The sequence below is a fragment of the Mesoplodon bidens genome (genome assembly GCF_964165515.1).
Source record: "Mesoplodon bidens genome assembly, chromosome: 14".
In the NCBI taxonomy this organism is placed as follows: Eukaryota; Metazoa; Chordata; class Mammalia; order Artiodactyla; family Ziphiidae; genus Mesoplodon; species Mesoplodon bidens.
Genome location: NC_138170.1, coordinates 57366070 through 57386039, shown reverse-complemented (window position 1 = coordinate 57386039; position 19970 = coordinate 57366070). Strand labels below are relative to the sequence as shown.

General features: G+C 44.3%; 1 protein-coding gene across 2 annotated transcripts in view; it reads left to right on the top strand.

Annotated features, from left to right (window-relative positions):
• Positions 1-16316, top strand: part of TMEM178A (transmembrane protein 178A) — a 50868-nt gene extending 34552 nt beyond the window's left edge. The window contains exons 2-4 of one of the 2 annotated variants that reach the window (XM_081253517.1): positions 918-1031; positions 3838-3975; positions 15370-16316. In XM_081253517.1, coding sequence (XP_081109643.1) covers positions 918-1031; positions 3838-3975; positions 15370-15611 — 494 coding nt within the window. In that variant the 3' untranslated portion in view covers positions 15612-16316. Of the gene's footprint in view, positions 1-917; positions 1032-3832; positions 3976-15369 lie in introns of those variants that run through there. The other variant, XM_081253518.1, reaches the window with a different exon arrangement.
• Positions 16317-19970: the final 3654 nt, after the last annotated feature.

Here is a 19970-nt window from a genome sequence, read left to right as displayed (position 1 = left end):
AGATTAACATTTACTCACAGCTCTTTTAAAATTAATCTAATCAGATTGCATTTATCCAAACAGCGGGCCAAGGTGATTTACAAGGAAAGAAGGAAGTTTTGTTTCATGTTAATTTGACAGGAAGATAGATACTTTCATGGGATTCAGAAGACTTTAGGGGAAAAATAGGCCTGTGCTAATTTATGCAATAAAAGCATGGATTGAGAGGGAAGGTAGGAGAAGATACTAGATAAAGCGGTGGGTACTTGCCCATTTCAAAATATTGTGCATACAACCAGAAAAGGGAGGAAAAAATTTCTTTCTCCTTTCTACTTTTAATATTACCCGTTGTCTTAGAACCTAGAATTCAGATCAGTAAAATGTGTATTAAGGAATTATATCAGCTGCTGTAGGGCTACTTAGGCTCTCGTGGGCTGTCTAGAGACCTAATCACTATTTAAACCACCATGTAGAAGGCTCTTTATTGAAAAATGTCTTCCAGTTTCCAAATAACACACTTCCTGATATACTTTTTGATTTAGCCCATTTGAGAGTTTGAGGTTGGATCAAATTTGGATGCGTGAAATTTATCTGTGTTCAAATTCCAAGCTGATTTCTCCCAATCATCTGTGTACTTTGAGGCCATTTCTCCTTGAGGAGTTTTGTGTTTAGTTAATACAGATTCAACATTGAAAAAACAAGTAGGGGAGTTTAGATTCTTATCAAATTCAATACATTCAAAGATGAAACATGATTTAAAAAATTATTTCATGTTTTGGGTCTTACTACTCTGACTTGTCTCTATTAATGAGAATAATCAAGAGATTCCTATCCCCTGCCCCTTCAACCCAGTTTAGGATGCATTATCCTGCCTTCAGTTTCCGGAATTCTATTACAAGTGCACAGACTAGTAAATCACATTTCTTATTTCCTTCAAGGTATTGCACAGCGATGTACAGCTATCAAGTACCACTTTTCTCAGCCGATTCGCTTACGAAACATTCCTTTCAATTTGACCAAGACAATCCAGCAAGATGAATGGCACCTGCTTCGTGAGTATTTCTGGGAAAGGGTCAGAGAGGGTCAGAGAGGAAATGGTGTCTTTCTGAACAAAAAGCATTCCCACCAGCCCTTTCAGATTTGGACTGAAAGATGCTGTGCTATCCTACGTGGGCCTCTGGACCCCATCCAACTTGGTCAGAGACTCAGAGAGTCATTTCACTGTGCCATGGTCACAACTTGTTTGCCGATCAGATGTGTGAGAGTCAGGCGTGGGGCTTTGTGAGACAGTGCAGTGAGCGTGTCTGTCCTTGTGGCGTCAGTATACAAGCCACCTTCCGAGTGCATTCTTTACCAAGCCGTGTGGTACAAGGCCCTGATCTGGCGCTTGTCTTAGTAAACCAAGGAGACTATACCTTAGGTGTGTTATTTTAGTTTTCTTTATCCAATATTCATTTTAGTTACTGTGTCTATCTCAGACCTTGGTATTTCTGCTAAAATATCTTTATGAGTGTATGCTGTAATTTTCTCAGAAGGTGTCTGTTATCTCCACATCCCGAAGGCAGGAGCTATCTTTTTTTTACTGTCAGGAAAGTGTGCAACTGTAGAAAGGATTGTGCAGTGTGACACCAAAGAGGACTGATATTTACCTGAAAACTGTCAATTCATGTTGCCTAGAGGAAAGAAAAAAACTAGGCCTAATCCTTTTTAGTGTTTACCCTAATCAGAGGTTGACATTGTCATTTCCAGTACAATCAACGCAAGGACTTCAGTGATCTTGTTTGGTGAGCAAAGTCATTACAGGAAGCCAAGTAGGGTTTCCTTTTGTAAAGTCAAGTCTCTCTACACATCAAAGGGCTCTATTTTGAATCTCAAACATGTAAATGGAAGCTCTTAAGATATTGCCCACAGCAGTGGTATAATATTATAAATATTATGGTTGGCAAATTTAGGACTTGGAAGTCATTGGCTAAAATGTGCTTTATTTCTGAGTAGTATGACTTCCTGAAAATGATTTCTTGCTGGCTGATCTGAATGGTCATTTCTCAGCAGATCTTAGTTAGAGCCTTATCTAAGTGTTCTTACATCTTAATTCTTTATGAGCGTGTTTGGAGTTCTTTGCCTTAATCATCTATGCAGAAAGCCACATAGTCACTGGTTTTAGGCAAGAAAAGATCATCACAGGGTCCTGAAAAAGAACCTTATCTCTTTACTCTAAGAGTTTGTACCCTGTTACTGCCCAGCGAGACAGTACTGAGCATTCACCTCTTAATCCTTTCTGAGGTTCTCATGGAAAGATGCTTTCAGCAGCCTCAGGCATGGCTTTTTCCAAGAAAGTCACACTTGGTGATCTGTACCCATGTTTACCAGATAAGCTTAGCATATCCGGTACTAAGGCAAATTCCATGTGGATTATATCTGAACCTTGTGCCTTTTAATGGCCATAGAAAATAAAACTCGAACCACAGGGAGTTTAGGAGGTTGTGAGAGAATGGTGACTGAGCTGTGATCACACTGGATGTCTCAAAACGACTTACACCTTAATATTAAATAGCCCCTTTAAATGATCAGTGCCCGTGACCCCTAGCTCTGTGGTGGTCTACACTGCCCCTTCTAGGCTGCAATGCCCTGCTTCAGTTTAGATGCTCTGAGCTAGAAATGAGAAATCCCTTTAAAAGAAAGGGAAGGACCACGTGTGACAAGGGCAAGACTGAAAGCTGCCATGATCCACCCTGTATACATCATCCTGAGTTGCCAGAGGCCACAGGAACACACAGTGAGGTGGTGGCTGCCTGGGCACCTTCGCAGAGCAGCCCACGCTCACAGAGCGGGGTGTGCCTCTGGTCTTGGCTCTATGTGTGTGCAGGTGTGCACAGTCCACCTTGCCTAGACCTGTTCACTGGCTTCAGCAGCAGACTTATGTTTGGGATCTCTTGCTCTAAGAAGGATCAGAGAAATTTAGTTCACGAGTTTTAAAATTAGCTTCATTCAAAAAAAAAAAAAAAAGAGGGAGGGAAAAATCAAAATAGCAGGAGGGTGGGCAACTGGAGTGGAAGTGTACCCATACATCCAGCCAGTCCACCTCTTGGTTTGGCCTAGAAGGTGGGCAAGGCCCTGGGTTCCTGGCCCAGTGATCACAGTCGTGTTTTTGTGATAGACAAAACTTCTTGTGTGTACAGTGGCGCTTGGCCCACGGGAACAGCCTTTTCTTAACCTGGGTACTTGGGAGCTTGGGTTGTAGGGCCTTTGTTTAAGGGAAGAGGGCCTTAATGAGTAGGTGTCCTATATGTGCATCTTGGGCCCTATTTCAGTTACAATTGCCTTCACTTTCTCAAATCCTTTTTGAAAATAGGCAGGAGGAAGTATAACTTAAAAATAAAGTAATTGGCATCCTTGGTGCGCAGGTAAAACCATATTTCACTATATCTCAGTTTTTAGGCTCTTTCCCCAAAGTCAGATTAATTACAGCCACTACAGTGGTGGTGACCTATGATTCTGTTGCTCCTTGGAGGATAATACAGACCTTTTGCAAACCTTCCTCACTCTCAGTTTACTAAGTAACTTGTTACCTATTACCCTTGTTTACCCTGGTGTCCGCTGGTCTATTTTCTACTTGATACGGACTTCTCCATGGACTCAGGGAGGGTAGATGCTGACCCCTCAACTTGTTACACCCCATCTGTCCTCTTATGAAATACCTAGGAAGTTTATTTCCTAAATCACCGTGGCCCTGAAGACCCTACACCTGTCCATGTAACGTATTAGTTTTCACAATATATACAAAGCTCTTCTTTCTTGAATTTTCAATAACTCTCCTTCTTCTGCTTATTATTTTGAATGTTTGTGTTTTGAGATTAGATTTAAGAAGAATCACTGCTGGCTTCCTGGGCATGGCTGTGGCCGTCCTGCTCTGTGGCTGCATTGTGGCCATGGTCAGCTTCTTCTGGGAGGAAAGCCTGACCCAGCATGTGGCCGGACTCCTTTTCCTCATGACAGGTACGCGGAACACCTCTGACACCTCTCCCAGCAAAAGCAAAGGCCTCTCTGCAGGCAACTAGCTTCACTTTGTTATCTCTCCATTAATTTTGTTTTTACTTGTGAGAAAAGCAACCAGAAGGTCGTTTGGCTTTGGTGGGCAATATAGAATTTAAAGAAAACAACAGTGTTAAAAACGCAGCCCTGATTTCCCCATTGTGGCCCGTTACAAGGTTAGATGGAAATGTCTTGGGTTTAATCTCCATATGAGGCAGGTCTGATTTTTCTGTCCCATTCTTTCCTATTGTGCCCCTAACCCTGGCGTGGACCCTTGGCAAACATGGGCCATTGCTTCTCAGGAGCCCTCCAGGAGAGGGTGATAACTTAGCACAGCCCACACCTCTGGGCTGAAGGTTAACTCAAAGTCTATTTCTTAGTGATGGAGTCATTGGTGTCATTTTTACACAAAAACATTCATTCATTTCACTCCACAGATATTTTGTGAGGACTTACTATGGACCAGGCACTTCTCTACATACTAAAGACACGTAATGATTAAGGCAGACAAAATCCTTCTCCCTTTCTGTTGTGGGGAGACACAAATAATAATCTGTGATAGAGATAAAAGCTGTGAGGAAGATAAACGAGGTGGCGTAGGGGAGCCTCTTCCACATAGGGAGTGCGCTGCGGGCAGAGGAAGGAACAGTGCCAAGGCCTAAGGCAGGGACGGCTTGACGTATGTGTTTCGAGCCACAGAGAGACCAGTGTGGCCGGAGGGCAGGGAAGGAGAGGACAGCATCCCATGAGGTGGAGAAGCAGGCAGGGGCTTGGATTTTAATCTAAGGGTGGTGGAAGCCACCAGAAGGTTTTACGCCGAGGAGTGACTTGCTGTTAAATCAGGAGGTTGGAAGGGGGTGTGTGGAGACACGACTATGGTCTTTTCGATTGTCGGGTGAAGAACATTTTTGTCTAAGAAGGAGTCAGCAGCTGAGTTGATGGCTGAAATTGACTGAAGGTGGCTGCAGGGAAGAAATCTTTACTCCTGCTTTTTCCCAGAAAATTGTGTCTGATTAGTGAATGCCAAGTTAACAGTTTCACAGAGTACGCTGAGCATCAGAGTAATAGTACTCTAGATGTGTAGCCTTTTTTTTTTTTTTTTCGGTACGCGGGCCTCTCACTGTTGTGGCCTCTCCCGTTGCGGAGCACAGGCTCCGGACGCGCAGGTTCAGCGGCCATGGCTCACGGGCCCAGCCGCTCCGCGGCAATGTGGGATCTTCCCGGACCGGGGCATGAACCCGTGTCCCCTGCATCGGCAGGCGGACTCTCAACCACTGCGCCACCAGGGAAGCCCATGTGTAGCCGTTTTGAATAAGCTTATTCCTGCTTCTCTGGAGTTCTGTTACTCAAGCGACCATGACTGGGGTTTCTAGCACTGCTCGCTGTCATGGTCACTCACTCAAGCCTGTGTTCCCTGGAGGCTGCAGCACCCCTCGGTGCCTGGCACCATTTCTCTGTCTTTCAGGGCTGACAGGTAGGTGGTGCTTTGCCTTCTGGTTGGTCAAGCAGTCAGCTTCTGTAACCCAGTTCACAGACAGAGGTCCTTCCTTCCTTCTAAGTCCTGTCGGCCCCTTTCCGACCCCATGAGATGGCGCTGTAACCAGCAGTGACCTGGAATAACGGATCATCATTGTAAGCATCCCGATAGAGCATTCAAAAGTCACTGGGCCTTTGAATAATTCTTAGCAGGAAAACAACTGAAGTTTTCCGGACTTGGGTGAATACAGAGAGGCTGCAGGACTGTGGCCCAGGGAGGCTAAAATTCTAGTTTCTGAGGTTTTGGAGGAGGATTTGAACCTTCAAGACCAGCCATTGGGAGGGTGCCTGCCTAAAGGATTCATTAAAATCCTAAGTGTAGGGACTTCCCTGGGGGTCCAGTGGTTAAGACTCCACGCTCCCAATGCAGGGGGTCCAGGTTCGATCTCTGGTCAGGGAACTAGATCCTGCGTGCCGCAACTAAGAGCCTGGATGCAGCAGCGAAGACCCGGCACAGCCAAATAAATAAATGAATAAATATTAAAAAAAAAAATCCAGGGTGTAGAATGAACAGGTGAGGGTGTCAAAGAATCAGAGAGGCCTGTGCTGCCCAGGGGATTTCTTTAAGCTTAGTAGTCATGAAATCTCTCTCCCCATTTTCTTCCCTTCCTTTATTAGTTGGGCCCCCATTTTTCTAACTCTTGTCCTCATATACATCAAAGAAGTATTCACGGGCTTCCCTGGCGGCGCAGTGGTTGAGAGTCCGCCTGCCGATGCAGGGGACACGGGTTCATGCCCCGGTCCAGGAAGATCCCACATGCTGTGGAGCGGCTGGGCCCGTGAGCCATGGCCGCTGAGCCTGCGCGTCCGGAGCCTGTGCTCTGCAACGGGAGAGGCCACAACAGTGAGAGGCCCGCGTACCGCAAAAAAAAAAAAAAGAAGTATTCACGACCCCCCAGCCCTGGAAAGGCCCCACATAGCATCCTCAGGAAAATGAAAGGAGCTGAGGGCCAGACAAAAGCCTCAGTAGCAGTAGTTTTTAAAGGACCCTTGTAATGGGCGTAATGCATGAATAATTTAGGATGCTCTTAGATATCAAACAATTGTTGGCACGAAAATAAATCACAGGACCATAAAAGCCAGGCTCAGTGAGCGTTTTTTGGGAGGCAGAGGGGCTGGTTTGGTTTTAAATGAAAGGAGGGTGGGAGTTCAGTCTTGCACTGGCTCAGAGGAGAGCTAGGAGCTGAGTTTCCTAAGCCAGCCCCACCTTCCCCTGCTCAGCCCTCATTCCTGAGCCATCTGTGTAACTCTGGGCCAGACTGGCTCAGGGCTCAGCAGGATTTATCATCAAAAGCCCCTGTGCAACTGTTAAAAACAAAACAAGCAGAACAATAGCCGTAGTAGCTAAAACCCATTGCAACCCCAAAACACCCTAAACTTATAAACTTGAAGTTTGATGACCAGTCCGGAAGGGTGGACAGACCTACCACAGAACACTGGCTTTTTTTTTTCTTTTTTTACTTTTGATTGCCCAAACAACATTTTTTTTTTTGGAATAAAGGGAAAACTCACTTATAGATCTCACCATCTGAAAAATTAGTTGTTAAACTATTTTCCTTATCCTGGACCAAATCTTGCCCAAGCCTTTGTCTCACTAAAAACAACAACAAAAGGGAGAGAAGTGGCTGTGGTTCTAAAAGGGTAGCTCAGGGCATCCTTGTGATGGAAATGGTCTGTGTCTGGACTGTGATGGTGGCCACATAATCTGCACACGTGGTGACATTCCGTGGAACTAAGTACACACACTAGTGAGTGAGTGCTTGTAAAAGTGGTGAAATCGGAATAAGGTGGATGGATTGTATCATCGTAAGTTTCCTGGTTGTGCTATTATACTAGAGTTGTGCAGGACGTTACTATTCGGGGAAATTGGGTGAAGGGTATACAGGATCTCACTGTGTTATCTCTTTCAACTGCATGTGAGTCTGCAATTATTTCAAAATAAAAATAAAACAACAACAAAAAAAGGAAAGTAAAAATGTTTGCCACCATCATCACATGGAAAGTATTGAATATTTTGTTTTCTGGGCTTCCATTTATCATCATACCGTAAGCATTCCCAGTGGCCTTATATTGTTCTGTGTTCGGTTTTTTTTTTTTTTTTTTTTTTTTTTTGCTGTATGCGGGCCTTTCACTGCTGTGGCCTCTCCCGTTGCGGAGCACAGGCTCCGGACACACACACAGGCTCCGCGGCCATGGCTCGCGGGCCCAGCCGCTCCGCGGCATGTGGGATCCTCCGGGATCGGGGCACGAACCCGTGTCCCCTGCATCGGCAGGCGGACTCTCAACCACTGCGCCACCAGGGAAGCCCGTGTGTTCGGTTTTTAATAGCTTTTAATAGCTGCATGTTCTTCCATGGAGTAGATTTGCCGCGTTGTGTTCCCTTACTGTGGGATTTAGGGAGGTTTGTTTCATTTTTGCTACTACAAATAATCCCTTTCCATTTCCTTTGTAAACACCGAGATAATGATGTTAATCCATTGCATGAGATAAATTAGCTGTAGGACCTTCCCACGCAGCAGCAGGAGATGAGAGCAAATAAGGGTTAAAAAGATTGACTTTAATGAAGCAGAAGTGTCTTCAGCAGTCTTAGTCAGCATCACCCCACAGATTTTTGTTGCTAAACTTGGCCTCTTCTGAGGCGCTGGCATCTTCATTCTCTACCTGAATTTATTAGCCAAACCTTCAGTGAAGATCATCAGTGATGTGACGGTTTGAGATGTTAAAGTGGAAACTTGGAAACAATCTCTCTCCTTATGCCTTATTGCATACTGACAGCTCTTGATTACCCACACGTGGAGCAGCAGGGCTGCTGACCGTCACTTCCCATCCCTAATTCCCTGGGGCCTCTCGAGGGGGTTCTCCAGCAGGGCCAGGGGCACAGAGCCTCAAATGTAGCCTTTTGACCTCATGTCCTCTGAAGTTACACACACACCGTCACGGAGGCATATCCAGAGGACTAAGACTCATGATCCAACAGTGAGGGGCTGCCCTTTACCAGACCACACTGCCTCCAGGCACTGCGAGTATTTCCATCAGCTTTAAATGATGCATTCTATTAGACTGCTGTTGTGCTAGTATGATGATTATCATTTGTTAGAAATCTAAATATTTTAAAAGGTTAATTTATTCAGTGCAAATGTTTTTTTTTTTTTTGCGGTATGCGGGCCTCTCACTGCTGCGGCCTCTCCCGTTGCGGAGCACAGGCTCCGGACGCGCAGGCCCAGCGGCCATGGCTCACGGGCCCAGCCGCTCCGCGGCATATGGGATCCTCCCAGACCGGGGCACGAACCCGTATCCCCTGCATCGGCAGGCGGACTCTCAACCACTGCGCCACCAGGGAGGCCCAGTGCAAATGTTTTTAAATACAATTTTTATGTCTCTGTAGTAGGGTTTTAATTACCTTTTAATATACTGGGAGTCTCAAAAATTGGATAAAGCTTGGTCCTCCCTTGATGGGGGCCTCCATTCCCCTTCATAGGCTGTGCCCTGAGTGGCCACTGCCGACGAGGCAGGGCCTTCGGGTCAGTAGAGAAAGAAGAGACAGCCCAGGCTGCCCCAGCAAAGCTCAGGGACCAGTAACACGCTAGGCCACCCATTGTTTTGCTTCAATACATTCAAATTAAAACAAAGGCTCCTCTGTAGGTGTATTGAATTCTCTAGGGTATCCACTGATTATGACCTAAAACTACAGGTCCTTAATGCCGTGTCTGAAGCCCTTGGGACCAGGTGCATTTTGGAATTCAGGATTTTTTTTTTTTAATTTATTTATTTTTGGCTGCCTTGGGTCTTTGTTGTTGAGTGCGGGCTTTCTCTAGTTGTGGCGAACGGGGGCTACTCTTTGTTGTGGTGCGTGGGCTTCTCATTGCGGTGGCTTCTCTTGTTGCAGAGCACGGGCCCTAGGCGCATGGGCTCAGTAGTTGTGGCTCACGGGCTCTAGAGCACAGGCTCAGTAGTTGTGGCGCACGGGCCTAGTTGCTCCACAGCATGTGGGATCTTCCCGGACCAGGGCTTGAACCCCAGTCCCCTGCACTGGCAGGTGGACTCTTAACCACAGCACCACCAGGGAAGTCCCTGGAATTCAGGATTTTTAAGTTTTATTTTAGAAAGGTAATATAGTGCATATATTCTATATTATCTAACACCCTGAGCAGGGTCTGAAATCAAGTATACATTAACATTTCTGCAGCCAAACACATGAATATTCACACTAGGTGGGGTCAATAAGGACTATAAATAGCCTATGTCACGTCAGGCCAGATTTGCCGGTCAGTGAGATTGCTGCAATCTTTCGGAAAAAGATCAGATGTTTTTCGGCTTTAATTAATTGCAGATTGTGGGTCTTGTATTTGATTTTTTTAAAAAGTGTTGTCTGTCTCTATTAGTCCTGCCCTGGCATTTAGTTAAGGCAACGTAGCAATGGCTTTTTGAGCAATCTGTGTGAAAAGTAGCTTGAGGCGGTTTTTTCCTGGAATTGCAAAGAGGCCAGAATGATGGGCAGGCCATCTTTTTGAAGGAGTGGAAAAAAAAATAATCAATGTTTATGTCTTTGGGTGTTGCAGCTATGTTATTTATCAAGCAGGCTAACCAGGGTGAAGCAACTTCCACTCCTTTCCACCTTTCAAGCACATCAAAAGAGGATGGTCAAAAGAGTGGGCCGTTACCCTAACTACACCATACCAGCTGGCCACAGGCACCATGAGGTTTAGGGAAGGAAATTAGGTTGATGATCGGGGATGGCAGCATAAATTTATTTCTCTTCTGATCCAAAAATATCCTTTCCGGTCTTGTAATTCTGTGATATCACTGTATCTTCTAATGAAGAACTTTGGCGGAACACCTTTTAATATTTTATAAGAAAAGTCGATGCATACAGCACTCTTCAGAACAAGTAATTACTCACCCTTTTGAAGATGCTACCAGCAGTAGCCAGGACTGAGTTTGGGACATAAACCCCTCTCTCCTGGCGCCACCAGCTGAGCTGAAGGGTATCAGTGGTGGTAGCCCAAGGGAACTCCTGGCTGGTCAGGGGAGAAGGGAAAGGGAAGGAAATGTCCAAGAGAAGAAGGGAGGAGAGGTGACCTCTCTCCTCGTGGCTTTTCAGGAATGACCATTAGATTTTGAACTTTTGAAATGCAAGGCTGGTACCTTATCTTTCCATGCCCTCATCCCATATCTTGCATTAACTAGATTGCTACTGACAAGAAAGCAACATTATCTGAAATAACTTGCCATCTAGGTAAATCCTACAGGAGGTAATTTAGGATGAGCTGGTTCTTAGGTGTGTAGAACTCACTGTATTGCAGAACTCAGTTTTCTTTTTTTTTTTTTTTTGCGGTACGCGGGCCTCTCACTGTTGCAACCTCTCCCGTTGCGGAGCACAGGCTCCGGACGCGCAGGCTCAGCGGCCATGGCTCACGGGCCCAGCCACTCCGCGGCATGTGGGATCTTCCCGGACCGGGGCACGAACCCACGTCCCCTGCATCAGCAGGCGGACTCTCAACCACTGAGCCACCAGGGAAGCCCAGAACTCAGTTTTCTTAAGCAGGTTTTGCACACTCCATGTCCTCAGTGCTATTAGGCTCCGTGTGGAACTTACAGGAAGTCCAGGGGTCTCTACTCCTTTTCCCTGATATGCATGCTGGGAAGTGAGTGGAAAGAACACTTGGGGCTCCTGATCACATCAGCGTCAAAGCAGTGACGGCTGTGACCGTCAAGAGCTCATTCAACTTAACTACCTCTAAGGTAATCAGAACTGGGTCTGGAACATAGTAGATGCTTATAAATAATTCTTGAATCACTGATTAAATAACACTTAATATAGTAAAATCTTGCTTAGGCCTGTAAAAGGGATGGAAACATACTTCATACATTGACCATACACACAAACTCTCTCTCTCTCTCTCTCTCTCTCTCTCTCTCTCTCTCTCACACACACACACACACACACACACACACACACACACAATGTTATCGGCTGAATTGTGTTCCCGTCCCGCCCTGCCATTCATATGTTGAAGTTCTAGCCCCAAGAACCTCAGAATGTGACTGTATTTGGAGACAGGGTCTTTAAAGAGGTGATTAAACTAAATAAGGTCATTAGGGTGGGCCATAATCCAGTTATGATTGGTGTCCTTATAAAGAAGAGGAAACTTGGGCACAGATAATTACAGAGGGAAGACTGTGAAGGGAGGCCTTGGAAGAAACCAACCCTGCTAGGACCTTGATCTCAGAGTTTTAGCCTCCAGAATTGTGATAAAGTAAATTTCTGTTGTTTCAACCTCCAGTCTGCTGCTACTTTGTTAAGGCAGCCCGAGCAAACTAATGCACGAGGACTGTAAGACATGCATATGGAACTAAAATAGAATTCCGCAGGATCAAAATTGACCTATGACTGCTAATCTAGTTACAACAAAGATGTCTTCATCCTTTAGACACTTTTCCTTAGTGTCTTCAAAGTTAGAAGGGTTTTTCTTTCCCCTTATTAAGAGATCTTGAATGGGTTAGGCCTCTTTTACAAAAGCTAGTTGTATACATTGGAAACACTGCTTTGTCTCCTCTCCCTACATTTCTCTGTAATAATCAAACAGTCCTGCCCATCCCTCAGATAACAGCTATGGCAGCTATGTATTTGCAAACTTCCTTAGATATGTGAGGGTCCAGAAAGGGGAAATTCTTAGATATGCTCTTTGGTTCATCTTGGCTTTTCTCTCACTCAGAACTACTTCAAGAGCATCTTGGAGGGAGAAAAAATGTCCTTGGAGAGCAGTCTCTGGGGACATTTGTGGGACGGGGAGGGGCAGACATCAGGCATATTTATGGGCTCCCGTAACCTCCCCCACCCCCCCATCTCAGCTGAGTGAGTAAAGGCAGAAGGAAATAAAGCAGGTTTTCATCAAAGTTTGGCGATGCCCTAACCTTAAAAGAACTTAAGTGGCACAGAGATGTATATAATATTTCAAGATAAAATAAATACAAATAAGGGATACAAATAAGACAAAGGAGCCATCAGGTTTGCAGGGCAAGATGGATCCAAGGGTGAGATTAGTAGCCAAAAAACATGCCATGAAGTCCCCAGTTTTTGCCCCTGGGGGGCCACTAATTTAGCTTTAGGGGAGTTTCAGCTCTCTGGCAACTCGGTCAAAAAAAGACATTCTATTAGTGACATCATTCACAGTGTCCATGAGGTAAGCACAGCCTAAGTGCCCTGGGAAAGCACAACTACTCATGACACTCAGGGCATAGAAAGTCATCCTGAGGTTAAATCCTCAGGTTAGGTTTTTCTTATCTTTTTCTATTCCATATGAACTGGTGTTGTTACGCTAAAATTCATTTCACCAAAAGCAATTTTATGGAGTTGGCAGGGGAGAGGTGCTAATAAAATCAATGTTTAGTATAAAATCAAAAAGAGTATGTGCAGAAAGAAAAGTCCGACATTCAATTTTTTATTTAGCTGCATAATACCAAGTACTAGATTCACTAGGAAATTTTGGGAAATGTCCTTGCTCAATGCCATATTATGGAATAACAGAGTCACAGAAATTTGACACTGCAAGGGACTTGAGGAACCAAATCCCCCATTTTTCTCCCCCTAGATGCAGCTCAGAGAGATTAAGTAATTTCAAGGTCACACAGTGATTAGATGTAGTGCTGGGGACCAGAATACATATTCCCTGCATCCCAGCCCAAGGCATTTGGACACGAAAATATGCTTAAGAGTCTTAGTTTGAATTCAAGCTTTCAGAGGTCATTAAAACTACGTTACTTGTAAAACAGCTTCACTTTTAGGTATTCAGCTGTGTGCAGACAGTTAAATGCAGAAGAGTTGTTTTTCCTGTGAACAGGTTATTGTTCTATTATTCTATTTTACCTCTTGATACTCCAGAGATCAGATTTTTCTAACTGCCTTATTGTGCTATTACCAGCATTCATTATAAGAACCTTGTTATATATAAACACCATCTTTGTTTTGGCCAGTGAAAGCATTCATGTAAATGTAAGAACATTTGCTGTTCACAAGGTTTGAAAAAAGCAGAGTATTCTGTTTTTGACTGTGCTATTCCTTTATGAAAGAATTATTTCCATCATGATCTTCTTTTGGAGAACTCAAAAAATGATGTGTTTACCATAACAATTTGGAGCAAGAAGTCAGAAAACAAGATTTTATCCTTTTTAGAAAATCAGAATCACTTCAGAGTCTAAAAGTAGAATTCGGCAAAGAGTAGGAGAGATCAAATCACCTCAGACCAAGTGTCCTTTTAATTTAAAACATTTCTAAATGCACACTTGGAAAAGGATTCAGGCAATGTGTTCTTAGGTGATTTGAGTGCAGGCAGAATTCTAGCACTTAAAAATGACGTTAAGGAAAAAAACATGGCATTAAGGTGATCTTTATTTCCTCTCAGTTGCTGCCTGCTCTCAGTTTGTTTTTCTGCTAGTGTTTCTGATCCCCAAAGCTCTATTAAAAAGGGGTGTGGACCTAGAGGGGTGGGATAGGGAGGGTGGGAGGGAGGGAGACGCAAGAGGGAAGAGATATGGGAACATATGTATAACTGATTCACTTTGTTATAAAGCAGAAACTAACACACCATTGTAAAGCAATTATACTCCAATAAAGATGTAAAAAAAATTAAAAAAAAAAAAAACGGGGGTTGTGGAGATCTGTTACTTTTAGCCCTCTCCTTTCAGTTCCCAATTCTGTGTCTGTTTCCTATGGAGATGCTGCATAGGTCCCTAAGGCTACCAAAGCAATTTTTCAGCAAATGGTTGCAACCTCCATTGTACACAGGGATGAACCAAAGTATGAAAAAGACATGTGTAGAACTCGGAACCGACTGGAACATTCTGATACTTGACTGGGTGCTAGTTTTTGTATTTATTACCCACCTTCAGCTCAGCAACTGCCTCATTGTGATCCCATGTCCCCCCAAAAGGAGCAGCCTTGGGGGTCGTGATGAAATAGAAGCATCTACATCCTTGAGTAGTAAAAATCCTGTGTTTTGGGCTTTTGAAGCATTTTTATCAGAATGCTGATTTTGGTGTTCTGAAAGGACAATTATATATAACGTGTTGGTATAAAAAAGTAAAATTTGGGGTCTGTTCATTTTCCTTAGGCTACCTAAATTACCTGCATTCTGAGTGGTTGAATTATAGATCCCCTATATATGATGTCAGCTATTTTACAACAATTCCAACATCCTGGATTTAATTTATATTATTTAAAATCTTTTTATCCATTCATTAAAAAAAAATTTTTTTGAGGCCCAAGAATGTGCCAGGCTCTGTGCCTTAAAAAAAACTTGTAAAAATTCATTTAAGATATTTTCAGGCAACATGATAAATACTAATGATAATGGTAATTGAAAAAGAAAGACTTGGTATGATGATTGCAACTATCTAAAACTGTGTCAACTCAGGTATAGAACAAAGGGAAATGAAGATTGTTTGTATTAGGTTTGAGTGATTATAGATTTTTTTTCCTTAAAAATAATTAAAATTTCTACTATGTTGTTTTTAAGAATAAAAAAAATAAATTCAAATATACATACCAATTTAATTGAGATAATTCTCAATAATTCAAGTTATCAGAATTTTTCCATCTTTTTCACTCCTGTATCTCCAGAACCTAGCATACAGTCTGGCACATAAAGGTTTTGCCAATGTTTGTTGAATGAAGTAACTCAAGTGAAAGAATTGTCAGTCCTTTATTAATTTGGATTCATCATCTCATCTGTTGATCTGATGTTTACGAAGCCCTGTCTGGCATTTGCCTTGTAGCAGGCAAAACTGTAACCCATCACCCTGCTCTCTTTGTATTATTTATAGGAATATTTTGCACCATTTCCCTCTGCACTTACGCCGCCAGCATCTCCTATGATTTGAACCGGCTCCCAAAGCTAATTTATAGCCTGCCTGATGATGTGGAACACGGCTACAGCTGGTCTATCTTTTGTGCCTGGTGCAGTTTAGGCTTTATTGTGGCAGCTGGAGGTCTCTGCATCGCTTACCCATTTATTAGCCGGACCAAGATTGCACATCTAAAGTCTGGCAGGGACTCCACGGTATGACTGTCCACACTCAAGTCCACTGCTTGGTGGCCCGTCCACAGTGCGGACGAACCTTGAAGGGGACGGAGCAGACTTTGAGTCAGGATCCCAAGCACAAAATCGGTCTTGTACATTCCAGCCTGTTGCCTGCCAGCCCCTTCTGGATGACTGATGTCAACTCATGCAGAACCTCCATACCTTTCTAAGGACAAGACTACTGTGGATTCAAGTGCTTTAATGACTATTTATGCTTTGACGGCGAGGAGTAGCAAGCAGAACCGTGGAACATTTCTGGGTTCAGAAAAAGAGGAAACCGCAATGGAAAAATTTGTATGATTGCCATTTATTTCAGAATGTTTGTACATAAGAATTACCCGAGAGTCATTTCTATTTGCAAAAGGATTCATGACAAAGCGAGTATAATTTTCTTGTCATTGTACCATGCTTGTTAAATTTAATGCAGCACCTTCAGAACTTGTCCTAATGGTGTCTTGTTGTGTCAGCACCAAACATTTGTGCATTATTTGTGGATGTTTTTTGTCACAGGGAGATTCTTCTGTTGCCTTATTTATTTTTAATTGAAGTCTCTTCTTCATCTTTGTACTGGAATCAAAATCATAAGAGAAACAGATCAACCATGGAAGAGCTAACCTGTAATGCTATGCAGTATTGTTAGAAGTCCTATCTGTCGTTTGACCTGTCTCTTTACGTAAACTGGATTTCTGCATTAAATGACTGCCCCCTTGTTAATCTGGGTGTGTTTTCCTGTCTTTCAGCCGCGGCAGTAGGTCTCCCTAGCCATTCGGACAGGTGAGAACTCTTTGTTTTTAAGAGACTTGCTTCATCTCAGTTAGGTTGGTCATTTTTATTTATCTTTTGTAGAAATCACACACATGCTCTTGACAATAGAGGTCATTTTCCAAGCTTCTTTTAAAACCTTACCATAGTATTTTGAGTTTTCTTCTCTCCCTCTTCGTCTCTGTTTACCACCTGCCTGGTATTTAGCCACTGATAAGGATTCACAGTCTCTGGCCTTATCCTTGGACCTCCTACCCCAGTGGGTTTCAGCCTTGGCTGCACATCCAATCACCTGGTTAATCATCTTCAACTGTACCTGAACTGGGCCCCACCCCAGACCAATTGACTTAGAGTGTCTGCAGCTGGGCCTGGGCTTGAGTATTTTTCAAAAAACAATCTCATAATTCTGATGTTCATTTGGGATTTAGAGCCACTGTACTGGGTCAGAGCTACAGTTATGTCCTTGGTAGCTAATATTTATTTAGCACTTACTGTGTGCCAGTAACTGGGCTCTGTTTTTTCCAGGTATAATTTCATTTAATCCTCTCAAAAGCTCTATGAGGTAGTGTTGGGCTGCACCCTGCAGGCCTGCAAGCCTTGTGGATGCCCGGCCTCAAGACCAAAGAAAGAGCCCAGAGACAGCGACAGAGACATCAGTTGTTTACTGGATAGGGGATCTTACACATCTGAAGCAAAAGGTCCTGGAGGGACACCCCACCATAGATAGCAGGCAGGACATGGCAGCAGTCTGCTACTTGGGGGAGAAGGAGGAATTCCCCCATTTATAGGGGGAATTGATGTCAGGTGGGCTCATCAGTTACCAAGGAAACCAGCAGCCGAGGCAAGTCCCTCACAGCCCCTCAGGTTAAGACTATCACGAGGGCATTTGTTTCCCTTTAATAAACTAGCAGGTGGAGCCCTTCTGGCCTAAGGGTCAGGAGGCGAGCACATTCCTGTGAAAAGCGTGTAGGTGAAGCAGGGACTGGTTGAGTTGAGCGGAGAACGTACAAAGAGCAAGAGAAGAACCATCCGGGCTGGCCTGACCATACAGGTAGGTAACTCTTATTCCATTTTACTGATAATGAAGCTGAAGGGCGGACTCAGAACATGTGCTTCGTTTTTTTCTATGCGTGGGTGTAGGACAAACTTAAAACCCTTCCATGGTATTTATCTTTAAATGGAAGGGTGGGCACTAGCTAACTTCTACGCTTTTCTTTTTAACTCCATCATTATCCTGTATTCTACGCACAACGTGTGAGAAAGATGGTCTGTAAAAGAGGGAAGGTGGGGCTTCCCTGGTGGCGCAGTGGTTAAGAGTCCGCCTGCCGATGCAGGGGACGCGGGTTCGTGCCTCGGTCCGGGAGGATCCCACATGCCGCAGAGCGGCTGGGCCCGTGAGCCATGGCCGCTGAGCCTGCGCGTCCGGAGCCTGTGCTCCACAACGGGAGAGGCCACAACAGTGAGAGGCCCACGTACCGCAAAAAAAAAAAAAAAAAGAGGGAAGGTGCTATACCAGAAGTACAACAGTGCTTCAGACTTTTTCCCCCTTCATTATAAAACCTGATTTGGTACTTGTAAAAGGATAATGATAATCTACCTACCCCCACCCAAAAATCAAGCCTGATTTCAAAGTGACGGTGTCCACGTATTGTTACGTAAGCCTTTTGGAAGAGGTTAGGTGATCCCGGTGACCACACAAGCTCTCACCAAGGCCTGTGGCTGAATTCCCTGGCAATCTCACAGGCCTGTTTAATAAACCCATCCCTCTGGATGAGATCAGAGGCATATAGAAAGGAGCAATTATTTTCATTTATTACTTTCATTTATTACTTACGTTTCAAAGCAGGAGAGCTGTTTCTTTGAAGTTTTTTTTAAAGATTCCCCATAGAAGATGTCAAGACTCTTGAGCATTTATATTCCAACCACCAAAGCAGCGTCTGAGTGAGTGACTTTTGAAGTTTCTGAGAAGCTTCCCAGGGGTTTGAGGTGTGAGTGGAAGAGAGCCTCGGAATGACAGAAGGTTGAAGGGTTCACACACCAGAAAGATTTGCCCAGGAGCCAGGGGAGTTCACTTCAGATTCAAGTGTGTGTTGGCAAGACAGAGCTTCCCTGCCTTTCAGCCAAAGTGAGCTCAGAGCAAGTTTCCTTGCTTTCTATTTACATTTCACAGAGTGTAAATGTTGCCAGTCTCGCATTTGGTTCCCAGTCCTTAGGCTTCTCTTAGGGGTGTTTTCTTAATTGGCTTGCAAATGAGGAGTGATTGAAATGGCTGCACAGTACTGCATGAGCAGATGAATTAGTTGAGATAATTTGTTTGTTCTTCCTATGTTTTCTCTGTCCCAATTCTAGTTGCATGCCTGTAGCCAGGCTGTGTTTTTTTTTTCTTGTTTGTTTTTGTTTTTTTGCCTTGGGCATTCTTTGCAGGGCAGAAGGCAGAGGTAGCTGATCTCCTTGAAGTGAGGATGCAGTGGGTCCAGAAGGGAGGATAGGCCAGAGGGCTGACTTTGTGGGCTAGAAGTGCTTAAGGGCATCCTGGAGACTGGAAAGAGAAAAAGGATGGCAGTCCTGTGATTAGCTGGGTCCATGCATTTCTTGAGGTTATCAGGACCTCGGCAAGGATGGCTATATGGGGTGTCCAGAGATACTGGGGCCCTTGGTACAGTGGCTCTCATGACCCAACCATGGTTTCAGAGCAACAGAATCAATGGGCTTGGAAGGACCAAGCCTTGGAATAATGGGCTTCTCAGTGGCAGCCAGTCTGACCCTTGGAAGGTCTAGGGACATTGGTACAGCTGTGTGTGTGTCCGCAGTAACGAATGAGGGCTAATTCCCCCTAAACCTACAAGAAAGGACTTTGAATAGAAAGTAAATGGATTTACAGGACACCTGAGATTATAGACTAAGACTCATGTCCATCTGCCATATATAGACAACATTTACCAAAAAAGAGAGCTCTACCCAAATCCTTGATGAGGCAACCATAGGCCCCATAGGCCCCTCCTTTTACCAATGTCATTTTTGGTTTATTTGCAATGTTAGAACATTGCTGCCCACTCCAAGGGAACCCTACCCCCTCCTTCTTTACAGCACCATGGACCCTTGATAATCAAGGGTCCAGGATGTAGGAAACTTACCCAGAATGTAATTTCTCCATAAAAGTCCTTGTATCTTTCAACAAATATTTATTGAATTCCTACTGTGTGCCAAGTGGTATTCTAGGCACTTGGGAAACATCCATGAAGCAAAACAGACCAAGGTTCTTGCCCCTGTGAAGCTTATTCTAGTAAAATTCAGTACAAGTAAAAAATTCAAGTCACCCTTTCAAGCCCCACATGGTTTCATAAATCCCAGATTAAAGTAGTTCAACCCAGTTATTAAAATAAGTTTCGGGCTTCCCTGGTGGCACAGTGGTTGGGAGTCCGCCTGCCGATGCAGGGGATATGAGTTCGTGCCCTGGTCCGGGGAGATCCCACATGCCACGGAGAGGCTGGTCCCGTGAGCCAGGGCTGCTGAGCCTGCACATCCAGAGCCTGTGCTCCGCAATGGGAGAGGCCACAACAGTGAGAGGCCCGCGTACCGCAA